At 45.9% G+C, this 17,195-nt stretch overlaps 1 protein-coding gene across 1 annotated transcript in view; it reads left to right on the forward strand.

Annotated features, from left to right (window-relative positions):
• The window catches only part of QSOX2 (quiescin sulfhydryl oxidase 2), a 245,999-nt gene that overhangs the window by 177,672 nt on the left and 51,132 nt on the right, over positions 1–17,195 (forward strand). The window contains 1 exon segment of the mRNA XM_029611684.1: positions 12,928–13,050. Coding sequence (XP_029467544.1) covers positions 12,928–13,050 — 123 coding nt within the window.

A 17,195-nucleotide genomic window follows, 5' to 3' on the forward strand; every position in this document is an offset into this window, starting at 1 on the left:
ATTGAGGAAAGCCAAAAAAGCATTAATATAGGTCTCCATTGGTGCTCAATGTTGGGAGTGGGGACAGTATGACATATGCTGAGTACCCCTCTATACTCAGGATTTTTATTCTGCCTCAAGGGTTGCGATCTGCTTGCCAGGAGAAATGAGTTTTATCAATGTGTCTGCACATCTTGCTGAGATTCAGGAAAGGGCTTTCTCAGTTGCTGGATCTTTTCTCTGGAACTCGCTCCTGGAACATCTGTGACAATGCCTGATGCATCAGGCCCTGAAAATGTTACTTTTTAATGAGGTGTTTGATTTGACTGACTTTTTAATTCATAGTCCATTTACTCAATTTATAAATAATGATTTAGTAGCTTGTTATATCATTTTGCTTTAAAGTTATTTGTGATTTTTATTATATATGTTTTACTTGTAACCTGCCTTGAAGGGTGAGGGATATAAATCTTTTTAAACATTAAGAATATAAGCATCCCATGGTGAGGAGAACTCATCCTCTACACAGGACAAGAGCTCATAACAGCTTCCACTGATCCACCACTTACTTCCAAGGAGAACGTGGCAGGCAGACACAGGTGCTCAGCAATGAAGCATCAGTGCGGTGCCAGATGCAATGCAGATGCCTGGAGGGGGATTGGGATTGATGACTGCTACCCTGCTGTTGATCTCTGGCTCCTTGGGGGAGCAAGCTTCCCTGGGCTGTTGAAACTCCTCGGGATCCAGGCCAAAACAGCCAAATGTACTGGTCCTTAAGAGGGTCAAGCACCAAGGGAGTCCTTACCATCAGCAGACCCAGAGTGAGTTGGATTCTGAATACTCTTAGGGATGTAGCTATGACTCCGCAAATACCTCTAAAGAGAAGGTGTCTACAGGCTCCCCTCTGACACTCCTCCACCAGAGAGGAGTGTCCTTCTGAGAACCTCTTCTTCAGATTTTATCAGGAAGATGACTGAAGCCGTTCTATGTACTTTGCAGACAAGAGGATGAAATCAGAAATAAAATGCTGGACGTTCTCCAATTTGTTGAGCCCCCAGGGCCGGCAGAAGCACTAGGCGAACTAGGCGGTCGCCTAGGGCGCCAGCTTCCCAGGGGCGGCACTGCCCCGGTAAAATTGAGAGCCACGCTCAGCCGCTGCCCCGGTAAAATTAAAAGAGCTGCATTAAGCCGCCGCTGGCAGCCCGCCCCAAAAGACCCATCTGACCTCCCCCAACGGTTCTCAACCAGTGTGTCGCGTGCTCCCGATCTCTCCCGCTGCTCTTTCTTCCCTGCTGCCGTTGCCGCCGGGCTATCAGCACGTTCAAGCCCAGTGGGAACGGCAGCAGTGCTAAAAGAAGCTGTGGCACTTGTGGCTGTCCTTTTCTTCTTCCCGCGCGCTTGCCCCCCCCCCCCCCGTGACCCGGAACGGGAAGTGATATGCCGTGCGCGGGAAGAAGAAAGAGCAGTGCCACGCGATAAAGTAGCAGCGGCCGCTGCAGCATCGGCCCCCGAGCAATTGAAGCAGCCGGTAATCGGGAAAGGAGTCAGCAGCAAGAGCCTCCCGCGGCCGATGGGATTCTTCCTTCTTGGCCTGCGGGGGCTGGAGGAGGAGGAGACTGCTGCAGCTACCATTTGTGCTAGGGGGGGGGGAGAGAGGAAGTGAGTGAGAGAGAGCGAGAAGCAGCCAGCCAGCCAGTGTGTAAGTGAGAGCCTCAGCCTGTGTGTAAGTGAGAGAATGTATTTGATCGAGAGCATGTGTGTGTGATTGAGAGAAACTGGTCAGAGAGCTGATGTATGTGTATATGTGAGAGACAATGAAAGTGACTGCTCAAGGAGATGACTGATGTGTGAGAGTGTGAGACAGTCAGGGATGTGACTGATGTGTGTGTGAAAGAGAGAAAAAGCATGGAAGTGAGAACTCTGGGAATGTGAGAAAGCATGGGAGTAAGAAGCCTGGTGTTGTGGGGGTGTATGTGAAAGAAAGCATGGGAGTGAGAAGCCTGATTATGTGAGAGAGAGCATGGGAGTGGGAAGCCTGTGTGTGTGTGTGTGCATGTATGAGAGAGAGACTGGTTAGTAAGGTGACGGTGTGTATGAGAGAAAGAGACTGGTGTGTGTGAATATGAGAGAAAGAATGTGATTCAGGGAATGAGAAGCCTGTGCAGTGGAGAGCGAGCATGGAAATGAGAGAGAGACTGGTGTGTGTGTGTGTGTGTAACAGAGAGAAAGTGATTATGGGAATGAGAAGCCTGTGCATGTGAAGAGTGAGCATGGGAGTGAGAACCTGAGTGTGTGTGAGACACAGCATGGGAGGGAGAAGCCTGTATATGTAAGACAGAACAGGTGACTGGTGTGTGTTTGTGTGTATGTGAGAGAGAAAAAAAGAGTGATTATGGGAATGAGAAGCCTGTGCATGTGAAGAGTGAGCATGGGAGTGAGAAAGCTGGGAGTGTGTGAGATACAGCATGGGAGTGAGAAGCCTGTATATCTGAAAGAGAACTTGGGAGTGGGAAGCCTGTGTGTGTGTATGCATGAGAGAGATCAGGTGACTGGTGTGTGTGTTTGTGTATGTGTGTGAGAGAAAGAAAGTGATTATGGGAATGAGAAGCCTGTGCATGTGGAGAGAACAAGCATGGGAGTGAGAGACTGGTGAGTGTGTGTGTGAGAGAGAGAAAGTGATTATGAGAGTGAGAAGCCCATATATGTAAGTGGAACACGGGAGTGGGAAGCCTGTGTGTGTGTATGGCATGAGAGAAAACTGTTCAGGAAGGTGACTGGTGTGTTTGTCAAAGACTGTTTGGGAGATGATTGGTGTGTGAGAGACAGAAACTGGTCATGGGGGCATGACTGGTATGGTGTGTGTGTGAGAGACATGGGCCTTAAGGAAGAGGACCATGAGTATAGAGCTTAGCCACTACTGCTGCTTCTGGTATGTACTACAGCCTGCATGGAAGAGGAGTAGGAGAGCTGCTGGAGGGGGTAAGTAAAGATGGCTTTTTAAGTTTATTTTTCTTGATTGACTGATATTTTAATTATTTAATATTATGTGATATGTCTGCTTTTTTTGTTTGAGCAACAAGTATAGCTTTGGTTTATGTTTATTTTATTTATTTTTATTTATTTATTTATAAAAGAGTTTCTATACCGTTAAGACAAATCATCTCAATGGTTTACATGGCATAAAAATGTCAAATAAGTGTTCTGTTATAAATACAGACTTCGTTATTTTCATTAATGCACAATGTAAGTTAATTGTGTGTGTGTGGGGGGGGGGGGGGGTGGCATAGCTGACGTTTCGCCTAGGGCGCCTAATACCCTTGCACCGGCCCTGCGAGCCCCCTAGGAAAGTCAAGGCAATCTTGGTCCATAATGTCCTTTAGGAGGTGCAGATGAGGATGTGGGAGAACCCCTGCTCTCTATGCCTCCTGTTAAGAAGGCAGAAGTAATCTATCTCGTCCAAAAGGCTTCCAGATTTAAAAAAGACAGTTACCACACTGATCTGCAGTAGTCATTGCTGCTCTCAAGAAATCTAGAACTCCTTCCTCGGTGCCCCTGGAAAAGGAATCTAGAACCTTTGACACCCTTGGAAGGGAGGCTTTTTTCAGAGGGCTCTACTCAACACTTGCATAGCTTTGTACCGGCTCTTTAAGGGCCAGTATATCTAGGACTTGCAGAACGAAATGCAGGGAATGGCCAGGCAGCTTCCTCAAAAGCAGTAAGTCACCCTTCAGTCTCTGGTGGGCAAAGGATTAGAATATGAGAAAACATAATGTCCGTTTGACCTTTTGATGTTTTTAAGACTACATAGAGAGTCTCTGCTATAAGGATTGGAGTCTACAGACTCGCCTGGCTATGGGCCTCAGATTTCAACCCAGAAGTGCAGGAAAGACTTGCTGATGTGCTGTGTACAGAGCGAATCTCTTTGGAGACAGAATGAAGGAAACTGTTGTGCAGATCACTGTGTAACGCTCCAGCAAATCTCCACTGATACTCAAGACCTGGCCACCTCCTTCAGAAAATACTTAAGGACAGGGCAGAGAAGGCGCTATACTCAGCTCTCTGTGTATTGTACACAACAGACTCCCTTGTGCTTGCCTGAAGCAGCAGAGAGTGCCAGTGTCCCAGATAGCAACCCAGTCAATACCTGGGATGGGGATTTGACTGGATTATGGAGAACATAGCCAGTATCCTGGTACCCATGCAGGAGGACTTTCCAGTTAGAGGGAGGCTAAGATTTTACATAAACTGGTGGCCTAGTGTAACTTCAGACATGTAGGTCCTCAGCATTGTCAGGAAAGGGTACAGATTAAACCTATTGGTTCTCCTGCCACATTGGCCCCCTACCCCAATTGGGGTCACTTGCACTAGGAGCTGCTTCAGAAGTAGCTCTCCTTTCCCTGTATGTACCTGGTTCAGTCCAGACAGTGGGTTGAGCCTCCTGTCCAGCAGATGGAGACAGAGAAAAACTGAAAGGATATCCTATATCAGGACAGTGCTCACCCTGCATTCCCTCAGTATTTTTCTGTCTCCAGCAGATGCAGATAGCAGAACCTGCGGTTCCCCTCTAGACAGCTGAATTGTTTGGGAAAAGCTAATTTCTCCCTCTTTCTGTCTTTTTTTGGATCAAGCAAGTACTTCTTCTACTTAATCTCTAATTTACAAAAAAAATAAAATAAAATAACTTGAACTTTTAATTGCTGTTAGGGAGCAACAGTGTTGCCCCTTGCTCTTATTGGGTTCCTAGGGGGGCTTTGCCCCTTGAAACCTTCAGCCTAGGACCCTATCCAGTGACCTGCCTGGCTAGGGGTGAAACTGGTGGTCCAGTCCCTTCCCAGCACAGACCCAGAGACGTAGCATTCCTCGGGTCTACATGCAGAGAAGTTCATTCCTCTGTTCTTTAACATTCTCAAAAAAAAAAGCCTGTTTTCCATCAGGGGAAGGAGCAGGTAGCAAATTGTCTCTCTCCCCGGCTCTCAGCCAGGCACAAGCGATTCTTGCCGTTTTGCACGTGGCAGATCTGCCCCTCCCCCCATGCCTCAATCGGCTTTCTGCATCGCGTGTGGGGAGCCTGCCTCGCGGCTCTCCCGCAAGGGGGTATGCTCATGTTGTCTGACCGGCGGGGAGGGCTCCTCTGTGCCGGAGAAATCAGTTGGTTGTTCTCAGCCCGGCAGCGCGCTACAAGGATGGCCCTGTTCCTGCAAACCGTGGGGACGGCGGCCATTTTGTCTCCAGACCTCGCTGAGGAAAATGAGCCTGATGGGGGAAGGGACCCAATTTTTCCTCATTCCCCCCCCCCCCCCCGATTTAAGTCCTGTGGACCCCCCCACATGCCAGTTCTGACCCCCTGCCGGCTGAGCCCCCTCCCCCACTGCCAGGAAAATCTCCTGGTCTTTTTTTCAGCCAATTTTGTTCTCCTGATGCATAAGGTTTATGTTGCCAGCCTTTTACAGCAAGATGACCCACAGTTGCCTGCCCTGCCCTCTTCCTGCTAAGGTCCCCAGGTCATCTACTGCACAGGGGCTCAGGACCCCTGATCCTCAAGGGGCGAGCCGGGTTCGGGTGGTCCCAGGGATTCCGGCCCCTGCTGATCCGCTCCCGCAGATACCGGACCTGATCCGGATGCTGATGTCCTCGCTCTGAATCCACCAATAGAAGGGGACGACTCCAGGGTGTTGCGCCTGTTCCAGCGTGAAGAGCTGGACCCGCTTATACCCCATGTTTTGGCCAAGCTGGGCTTAGATATGCGCCCCCCCCCCCCCCAGAGGACAACACAACTGCTTCGGCTCCTGGCAATGTCGACCCAGTCCTGGCTGGCCTCAGGGCACCCCCGCGCACCTTCCCTTTTCATCCAGTGCTGATGCAATTACTGCTACGGGAATGGGAAACGCTGGAAGCTGGTTTGTGCATGGGAAAAGCCATGGATAAGCTCTATCCTCTTCCTGATACATCTCTGGATATGCTCCGGGTTCCCAAGGTAGACGCTTCAGTCTCCGCTGTCACTATTCCGGTAGTGGGATCAACTACTACTGCACTTCCGAGATTTCCGCCTGGTACTACAATCTATCATCCTCCCGAAACTGGATTACTGCAACTCACTCCTTCTGGGCCTACCCGCCAGCACAATCAAACCACTTCAGATGGTCCAGAACGTGACGGCCAGGATCCTCACAAACACCAATAAAAAGGAACACATCACCCCTATCCTCCAGAACCTTCACTGGCTGCCAATTAAATTCAGGATACTCTTTAAAGCCCTCATGATGATCCATAAGGCCTTACACAACATCTCCCCCCTCAACCTAACCTTCCAACTTCAGCAGCACACTACCATGAGACCCATCAGAAGAGTGTACAAGGATATGCTACAAACCCAGCGGCCAAAACCTCACTTAGGAAACGCGCCCTTTCCACAGCTGGTCCCTCACTTTGGAACTCGCTCCCTCCGGACCTCCGCCAAGAACCCTGCCTTTTGGTATTCAAAAAGAAGCTAAAGACTTGGCTATTTAGCCAAGCGTTCCCTGAGAGCTAAGAGCCGATGAATCGAGCTTTACAGAGGCTGGTCCACCAATCTCACTGTAAATATGTTTTGAATTTGTATATGTTTTGAATTGTACTTTATTTTGCTAATCATGTTTTGAATTGCATTCCACTGGTTCTCTGTAAGTTTCAGTTTCAACCTTGTTCCAATGTATCCGCCCCTGAGGCAACAGTTCAGTTCACTGTAAACCGGTGCGATATGTATTCTATACAGGAACATCGGTATATAAAAATGAAAAATAAATAAATAAATAAAGGACCTTCAGGACCGCAAGTTGGAAGCCTACCTCAAATGGATATTTGAAGTTTTTGGCACTCGGGGTCCGGGCGACAGTCTGTAGCAGTCTCATGCAGCGAGCAAGCCTCAGGTGGGTTCAACAACTACTCAGCACCCAAGACCTCCCTTCCACAGAGGCAGAACAGGCAGAGTGGCTGGAAGGCGCCATTGCGTATGGGGTGGATGCCCTATACGATCTTCAGGGTGCAGGCCAGAGCTATGGTTTTGGCAGTGTCTGCTAGATGTCTCCTCTGTCTTCGTAATTGGGCAGCGGACTCCTCTTCTAAATTACAGTTGGGCACTCTCCCATTCAAGGGTAAGTTGCTCTTTGGGGAGGACCTGGAGCAGCTTATTAAATCTCTAGGGGACAATAAGGTGCACAAGCTGCTGGAGGACCGCCCTAGGCAGTCTAAGTCCTTTTTCCCTTCACACTCTTGGTTCAGGGGTCAGCGCAGATATAAGAGGCCAAGAGGAGCTCCCCAGAGATCCACCTCCTCCTCCTCCAGATCCCAATCTTGGTCCACTTCCTTTTGTGGCCGACGTCCATTCCAAGATGCTCACCCTCAGGGTTCCTCACTTAGACCCTGATGGCTACCTTGAACAATGCAAAGGCTCCCAGATTCTTCAGCAGCAGAAGGGAGCACTGCTCGGAAGGGGTGGATGCCCTGGTTCTTCCCTGGCCTCACGACATTCTTCTCTATGTTCCCACCGTGGCCTCTGGTGGGAAAGGTACTCAAAGGATAGAACTCCACAGGGGACCGGTCATCCTCATCGCACCAGAATGGCCTCTGAGACCGTGGTTTGTGGATCTGGTGAACCTCTCAACGGACGGTCCTCTTCGCATCGGTCACCTCCCAAACCTGCTCCGCCAGGATCCAGTATTTTTCGATCAGGCGGATCGCTTCTGTCTAGCGGCCTGGCTTTTGAATGGCGGCAACTGAGGAGAAAAGGGTATAGGGAGGAAGTTATATCCACTCTGTTGCGGGCATGTTAAACTTCTACCTCTCTTGCTTACGTCCGGGTATGGAGAGAGTTTGAGATCATGTGTGCCGAGTCGGGAGTCCCGGCGCGCAAGGCTACAGTGTCCCATGTCCTCTCCTTCCTACAGGTCGGTGTCTCCAAAGGGTTGTCTTTCAATTCACTGCGGGTACAGGTTTTGGCCCTTGGTTCCCTCTTGGGGCGTATTGATGGCTATGCGGTGGCGGCCCACCCGGATGTCGTCTGCTTCCTCAATGGGGCCAAACATTTAAACCCGTCTGTCCGGCCTACTTGTCCGTTGTGGAGCCTTAATTTGGTGCTTCAAGTCCTTTGCGAGGCACCCTTTGAACACCTCTGGCAGGCCACATTTAAGGACCTCACCCTTAAGACAGTATTTCTGGTCTCTATTTGCTCAGCCAGGAGAGGCTCCAAGCCTTGTCTTGTAGGGAGCCCTTTCTCTGCTTTTCTGATTCCGGTGTTTCCCTCAAGACAGTACTCTCCTTGCCAAAGGTCGTGTTTTCTTTCACGTCAATCAGTTTTGGAGCTTCCTGCCTTTTCGCCAGAGGACATTGCGAGCACACCGGGCGGTGACCTACGGCGTCTTGATATCAAGAGAGTACTGCTACAGTATTTACATGTCACAAACGAATTTCGAATCTGATCATCTTTTTGTCTTATGGAGTGGCCCAAATCGAGGAAACAAGGCCTCCAAGGCTATCATTGATCGCTGGCTGAAGGAGACTATTGCGTCGGCTTATCTCTGTCGGGGCCGACCAGTTCTGGAGGGCTTAAAGGTCCATTCCTTGCATGCACAAGCTACTTCTTGGGCAGAGAGTCAGTCTCTCCACAAGAAATCTGCAGAGCGGCTACTTGGAAGTCGCTGCATACTTTTGCTCGTCGTCATTGCCTCGACGTCCAGGCACCAGTGTTTGGTTCCCTTGGACAGCAGGTTGCTTCGAGCGGAAACTGTCTCGGTCCCACCCTGTTTAGGGAAGCTTTGGTACATCCCACTGTATGGACTGATCCGGGTACGTACAGGGAAAGGAAAATTGGTTCTTACCTGTTACTTTTCGTTCCTATAGTATTACGGATCAGTCCAGACTCCCGCCCGGACTGTGTTTTCTTTATGATTCGTCCGCTCGAAGTTTTTCTTTTGGTTTTTCACAGCATTTTGGATACAGGTACTTCCTATCAGAATTCCAAGGCACCGGAAGTATCTGACAAATATATATCTATGTAAGAGCGGTTCTTTACAGTGTTTGACATTTCACTTTACAAGTTTGTTGTTACTTGCTTGATCTTCTACTGGTTAACTTTACCTTTCTTGCTTTGATAACCTTTATACTGAGGGGATGCAGGGTGAGCACTGTCCTGATATAGGATACTCTTTCAGTTTTTCTCTGTCTCCATCTGCTGGACAAGAGGTTCAACCCACTATCTGGACTGATCCGTGGTACTACAGGAACAAAAATTAGCAGGTAAGAACCAATTTTCCTTTCTTTCTGGCAGATGCGATCTAGCCTGTATCAGAGAGGCAAAGAGAGCAGGGATTCTAATCCAAGTATTTCCTTATCTAAAGAAAACAGGATTCCTCCGTCCCATCCTAGACCTAAGGGCCTTAAACATATTCATCAAAGAAAAGTTCAAGATGGTTTCTCTGGGCACCTTAATACCTTATCTTCATAAAGGCGGTCTGGCTATGCTTTCTCATTCTAAACGATAAAGATTTTCCTCTGTCACAGGAAATATCTGAGTTTCATGGTGGAAGATTGTCACCTCCTGAGTTGCATTCTGCCTTTTGAATTAGCGTCTGTCCCATGTCTCTTCAAAAACTGCCTAGCTATATTAGTGGCGTACTTGGGAAAACTTGGAATGCATATGTGTCATCATCTGGATGATTGGCTGTGATGAGTAGGAGCCAAGGAAGCAATGCTTATGACTATCTGGGTGTTGGAGTTACTAGGGTTTGTTGTCAACTACCCCAAATCTCATCTGAGCCAGTGACCTCAATTGGAGTTTATTGGAGCTCTGCTAGACACGACTCAAGTAAACTGAAACTTTGATGTACACTGTGGAAGAATGTACATTAGACATCAGCATGGAGCATGTTGAGGCTATTGAGCCTCATAGCATCAATGGTATATGTCCCTGCCATGGCATTTTTCTACATGAGGAGAACCCAATGGACCTTAAGGTCTCAGTGGCTGCAGGTCACTCAAGACCTATGAGACAGCATCCATATCACATGACTGCTCAGGGTCTCCCTATCTTGGTGGTGAGACAATTCCAGTCTGGTTAGAGGAATCCCATTCCCAAATTGTCCTCAAAACAAATGTGTCCAGCCTAGGCTGTAGAGCTCATCTAGAGGTCTGTGCACACATGGCCTGTGGTTGGGTCAGGAAAAAATTATATCAGATAAATTTCCTGGAGCTCGGGGCTATCAGTTACACTCTAAAGGCTTTCAGAGATCGGTTATCCTTGTCCAAACAGACAACCAAGTTGTGATGAACTACATCAACAAGCAGGGAGGTGTGGGTTCGTATCTCCTGTGTTGGGAAAGCCATTCAGCTGTGGGACTGGCCAACTTTCAGTGAATGGTTCTCAGGGCCACATACCTGGGGGGTGTGGAAAATGTCCTCAAGGACAGGCTGAGCAGGTCCTTGGAACCCTGAACTGGGGGGGGGAGAGGAAAAGAGGGAGCGAGTGTGGATGCAAGTCAGATTTTCTGCCACTAGGGCACACCAGTGGTTGATTGATTCACATCTCTTTGGAACAGAAAGGTCACACACTAATATTTCAGAAAGAGGTAATGCAAAAAAAACTAGCCTCTAGTTCCTTTTCCCTAGATTAGGGAATGGGAGTGCTGTACACTTATCCTTCAATCCTACTAGTGACAATAACTCTGAAGGTCAAGGAAGACAGGGGGACTATGATTCTCTTAACCCCCTTTTGACCAAAACAAATCTGATTCCCAGTCTTCTGGGAAATGTCCATCAGGGGACCAATTAGACTGGGGACTTACCCAGATCTCATCACTCAGAATCAGGGCAGGTTGTGATATCTCAACATATAGAAATGACGGCTGAAGAAGACCAAATGGCCCATCCAGTCTGCCCAGCAAGCTATCACACTTTTTTTTTTTTTTTTTTTTTTAAATCTCACATACTTATCTGTTACTTTTGGTTCTATTTCCCTTCCACCCCCGCCATTAATGTAACCTTTGGTTCTATTTCCCTTCCACCTCTGCCATGTAGAGAGAGCAGTGCTAGAACTGCTTCTAAGTGAAGTATCTAGCTTAATTGGTTAGGGGTAGTAACCGCCGCAATAAGCAAGTTATTCCCCACGCATATTTGTTTACCCAGCCTTTGCAGTTCAGTCCTTGTTGGTGGTTGTCTGAAAATAAAATTATCTTTTCTTCATTTCCCCCCTGCCGTTGAAGCAGAGAGCTACACTGGATATGGATATGCATTGAAAGTGAAGTATCAGGCTTATTTGGTTTGGGGTAGTAACCGCCGTAACAAGCAAGCTACTCACCACTTTTTTGTGAATGCAACTTCTTTTTTCCACATTTCCTCTTGCCGTTGAAGCATAGAGCAATGTTGGAGTCGCATTAACTGTGTATGTTTATTGAATTAAGGGTATTAACTCCAGGTAGTAGCTGTCTTTCCCGCAAGCCACCCTCTCTTCATTCACATCCATTAGACTTTATGGCTCCACAGTGTTTATCCCACGCCCCTTTGAAGTCCTTCACAATTTTTGTCTTCACCACTTCCTCCGGAAGGGCGTTCCAGGCATCCACCACCCTCTTAGTGAAGAAATACTTCCTGACATTGGTTCTGAGTCTTCCTCCCTGGAGCTTCAAATCCTGTCACTTACTGCTTAGATGTTGAAATATCAGCTTTGCAACCCTTTGTGTTATCTGATCTCAAGTTTTTAGCTTCAAGAAAGGATTCCATTAGAAAATGCTATGGATTTAAGTGGAGTAGGTTTACTGTGTAGTGAGACCTAAAGACCCTAGATTCTTTCTCCTGCTTCATACAAAAACTGCTTGGTACCTTCTACATTTGTCTGAGTCTGGTCTCGACACCAACTCCATAAGAATTCGCTTTAATATAATTGGGCCTACAATCAATATGTAGAAGCTAAACCTGTCTCTGTGTGGCCTTTAGTTGTCCTCATCATCATTTATTTATTTATGACTTGAAGTACTTGACCTGGAAGGTTGTGTATTTTGTGGTGTTCATTTCAGCGCACAGAATCGGCGAGCTCCGGACTTTAGTAACTTTTGACACAAACAGGGGATTGCCATTGCCAAATATACTTAACTAATTGGCTAGCAGATTGCATATCTTCTTGTTATGCCAAGGCAAGCTGAATCTGGTGGGCCATGTCAAGACTCACTCTGAGCCATGATAGTGTCGGTGGCTCATCTATGGAGGAGATATGCAAGACCGTGATGTGGAGTTGTCACCACTCATTCACATCTCATTATTGTTTGGACAGGGATGGCTGTGCGACAGTAGATTTGGCCAGTCTGTCCTGAGGAATTTGTTTGAGGTTAGGTATAAAATGGTAAAAAGGCTTTGTTGCCAACAAAAATATCGTTGTGCTCTTTGGCACTTTTTGATTGTTGTCTCCCCTTTTAGCTAGGGATTCTCCATGTGTAAGGACTGCTGTCCTGCTTGTCCTCTGAGAAGGCAGAGTTGCTTACCTGTAACAGATATTCTCAGAGAACAGCAGGGTGTCGGTCCTCAAGAAATCCACCCACCTCCCTTTGGAATTTTTTTTTTAGCATTAAAAAAACAGAGAAACCAAGACTGAAGGGACTTTTTGTGGACACATGACATAATATGTTGGGAATGCTCATTGAGGCCCAGTCAAAGTTCTAGAAGCTTTGACATAAGTTTTCCATGCCAGGTTCCATTGGATGATGTCATCCATGTGTGAGGACTGAGATCCTGCTGTCCGCTGAGAACACCTGTTGCAGGTAAGTAACTCTGCTTTCTAGGAAAACACAGCATTTAGATTCTGATTTACTACAAAATGTTATTGCTGAGTTAAGCAGAAACTGAAACTTTTTTTTAATTAATAGCATGAGAGCTTTAAAAAAAAAAAAGCCCAGACATACATAATGATGCTTTGCTTGTTTTTGCTAGCTATTTCCTGGCCGACAACCTGTGGCAAAACTGTTGGAGACCTTGCAGGAGTGGTTAGTCAACCTTCCATTAGACAAAATCCCTTATGATGCAATCCTGGACCTAGTGAACAACAAAATGCGGGTGAGCTGTCTCATTGTCCCCGTGTGACAAGTGCACTTTTATGAAAAGAACCATCTGCAATCATCCAAGACTCTTTCCTCAGGCCTTTGTGTATGGGGCCTAAAGAACCAAAATAACAAACAATTCTTAGTATTATCGGCGAAAACAAAGTAATATTCTTAGACAAAATTAGCAGACTCTCTTCTTTAGATTTTGTATGTAGCACATTAGAGCAATATGATATTCAGAGGTTAAATTAATGGTAAAATGCAATATTGTATTTCCATAGGTTGAGTGGACCCTGTACCTCCTTAAAGAGGGGCTACCAACTGGATCCATATTGTCAAGGTTATCCATACCTGGGTTTTACCCCCATTGTTTGCAGGGATTTGTAGCCCTGTTTTTCATTTAGAGGCAGATCTCCAAATCCATTAGTGTAATGAGCTAAAACCAGGACTGAATCAGCCTGTTCTGGAACAAGTAGAGTCAACTGGTAACCTGTTGCAGAAGTAGTAAGTTCTGGGCTGAAAGGGCAAATGGATATAGTAATAGCTTTGTGCTAGTGTGAAAGCTAGAAAGAGGAATGGTCCATTGAGCCCAGCATCCTATCTCTGTTGGTGGTCAATCAGGGTCACTTGTAAGTATGTGGAAGATCCCCAAAAAATAGATCCATTTCTTGTTGTTCACTCCCAGGGTTAAGTAGTAGCTTTCCTAATTGCTAATAATTGTATATGTACTTTTTCCTCTAGGAACTTGTCTATACTAGAAGTCTTAACCACATGCTCTGGCAGCAAATTCCATAGCTTAATTGTGCACTGGGTGAAAAAATATTTTCTTGAATTTGTATTAAATCTGCTACCAGTTAGTTTCATGGAGTGTTCCCTAGTTTAAGTACTACTTGAAAGAATAAATAGACATTCCTTATTTAGCTAATGCCTTCTAAGTGTGGGTTTGAAATTCTTACTGTATTTTCCCAATATATGGGTCCAGAGGACTGATGGGACTAAGTGAAGAGCAGTGAGAGGAGAGGATCACCTTGCTGGTGGCTGCAAGGAATCAGGAAGTTTTGCTTGGGAAATGTTCTTTTTTAAAAGTATTGGGGCAAAGTTAACTATTGGGGAATATTATTTAGTGTGCTTGTGTGTTTTGTGCATTTAATTGTAAGGCAGCAAATAAACAGAAGTTAGACTGTCAGAGAACAAGTCCGATCTCTGGAGGCTAGAGTGGCAGACCTGGAGGAGCTGAGGCAGACAGAGTGGTATGTAGATGAGACCTTCAGGGACATAGTAGCCAAGTCCCAACTTCAGACTGACAGCCCTGGTGCTGCCTTGGAGGAAGAAGGTCTCATTATTGGAGAACATCAACCTGGTGCAGCAGGAAAGGATCCTGTAGCAAGGACATGCTCTCCAGGTGGTGCATTGTCCTTTCGTACTGAGGATGTGCCTCCAAGGCCTACTGCACAGGAGAGAAGAGTTAGGTTGGCCATCATAATTAGTGATACGATAGTTAGGAATATAGACAGCTGGGTGACTGGTGGGTTTGAGGATCACCTGGTAACATGCCTACTTGGTGCGAAGGTGGCAGACCTCACGCGTCATCTGATAGGATTTTAGATAGTGCTGGGGAGGAGCCGGCTGTCGTGGTACATGTGGGCACCAACGACATAGGGAGGTTCTGGAAGCCAAATTTAGGCTCTTAGGTAGAATGCTTAAATCCAGAACCTCCAGGGTAGCATTCTCTGAAATGCTTCCTGTTCCACGCACAGGTCCTCAGAGGCAGGTAGAACTCCAGAGTCTCAATGTGTGGATGAGACGATGGTGCAAGGAAGAGAGATTCAGTTTTGTAGGGAACTGGGGAACCTTTTGGGGAAGGGGGAGTCTATTCCGAAGGGATGGGCTCCACCTTAACCAGGGTGGAACCAGACTGTTGGCACTAACCTTTAAAAAGGAGATATAGCAGCTTTTAAACTAGAACAAAGGGGAAAGCAGACAGTCGCTCAGCAGTTCATGGTTCAGAGGGAGGTATTTTCAAAGGATACAAATGACGCATTCGAATTAGAGCAGTCCAACAGTGAGGTTCCAATAACAAGAAAAGTAGTCCAAGTGCCTGTAACTAAAAACTCACCTGAGCTAAAAAATTCTAACTTATCCATATCAATTAAAAAGCAGAATGAAAATACAAACAAAAAAAACCCTTTGAAATGTTTATATGCTAATGCCAGAAATCTAAGAAGTAAGATGGGAGAATTAGAATGTATAGCAGTGAATGATGACATAGACTTAATTCGTATCTCAGAGACATAGTGGAAGGAGGATAACCAATGGGACAGTGCTATACCGGGGTACAAATTATATCACAATGACAAGGAGGAGCACCTGGGAGGTGGTGTGGCGCTTTATGTCCGGGATGGCATAGAGTCCAACAGGATAAACATCTTGCATGAGACTAAATGCACAATCAAATCTTTATGGGTAGAAATTCCTTGTGTGTTGGGGAAGACTATAGTGATATGAGTATACTACCGTCCACCTGGCCAAGATGGTGAGACAGACAGTGAAATGCTAAGAAAAATTAGGGAAGCTAACCAAATTGATAGTGCGGTAGTAATGGAAGATTTCATTTACCCCAATATTGACTGGGTAAATGTATCATCGGGACATGCTAGAGAGAGAAAGTTCCTGGATGGAATAAATGACAGTTTTATGGAGCAATTGGTTCAGGAACCGACGAGAGAGGGAGCAATTTTAGAACTAATTCTCAGTGGAGCACAGAATTTGGTGAGAGAGGTAACTGGTAGCGCCGCTTGGCAATAGTGATCATAATATGATCAAATTTGAATTAATGACTGGAAGGGGGACAGTAAGCAAATCCACGGCTCTCGTGCTAAACTTTCAAAAGGGAAACTTTGATAAAATGAGAAAAATAGAAAAAAACTGAAAGGAGCAGCTACAAAGGTAAAAAGTGTGCAAGTGGCGTGGTCTTTTTTTTTAATTTTTTTTTTTTAACAAATACCATCCTAGAAGCACACATTCCACACATTAAGAAAGGTGGAAGGAAGGCAAAACAATTACCAGCATGGTTAAAAGGTGAGGTGAAAAAATATTTTAGCCAAAAGATCTTCATTCAAAAATTGGAAGGATCCAACAGAAGAAAATAGGATAATGCATAAGCGTTGGCAAGTTAAATGTAAGACATTGATAAGACAGGCTAAGAGAGAATTTGAAAAGAAGTTGGCCGTAGAGACAAAAACTCACAGTAAAAACTTTTAAAAATATATCCGAAGCAGAAAGCCTGTGAAGGAGTCAGTTGGACCGTTAGATGATCGCGGGGTTAAAGGGGTACTTAGAGAGGATAAGGCCATTGCGGAAAGATTAAACGATTTCTTTGCTTCTGTGTTTACTGAAGAGGACTTGCCTTGAGTAAAGCATGGCTTTACTCAAGGCAAGTCTTGCCTCACAAATCTGCTTCACTTTTTTGAAGGAGTTAATAAGCGTGCAGATAAAGGTGAACCGGTAGATGTAGTGTATTTGGATTTTCAGAAGGCGTTTGACAAAGTTCCTCATGAGAGAGGCTTCTAGGAAAAGTAAAAAGTCATGGGATAGGTGGCGATGTCCTTTCGTGGATTACAAACTGGCTAAAAGACAGGAAACAGAGAGTAGGATTAAATGGACAGTTTTCTCAGTGGAAGGGAGTGGGCAGTGGAGTGCCTCAGGGATCTGTATTGGGACCCGTTCTTTACAATATATTTATAAATGATCTGGAAAGAAATACGACGAGTGAGGTAATCAAATTTGCAGATGATACAAAATTATTCAGAGTAGTTAAATCACAAGTACATTGTGATAAATTGCAGGAAGAACTTGTGAGACTGGAAAATTGGGCATCCAAATGGCAGATGAAATTTAATGTGGATAAGTGCAAGGTGATGCATATAGGGAAAAATAACCCATGCTACAGTTACACAATGTTAGGTTCCATATTAGGAGCTACCACCCAAGAAAGAGATCTAGGAGTCATAGTGGATAACACATTGAAATCGTCAGTTCAGTGTGCTGTAGCAGTTAAAAAAGCAAACAGAATGTTGGGAATTATTAGAATGGGAATGGTGAATAAAATGGAAAATGTCATCATGCTTCTGTATCGCTCCATGGTGAGACCGCACCTTG

This window comes from Rhinatrema bivittatum, chromosome 8 (genome assembly GCF_901001135.1).
Source record: "Rhinatrema bivittatum chromosome 8, aRhiBiv1.1, whole genome shotgun sequence".
Taxonomy (NCBI): domain Eukaryota; kingdom Metazoa; phylum Chordata; class Amphibia; order Gymnophiona; family Rhinatrematidae; genus Rhinatrema; species Rhinatrema bivittatum.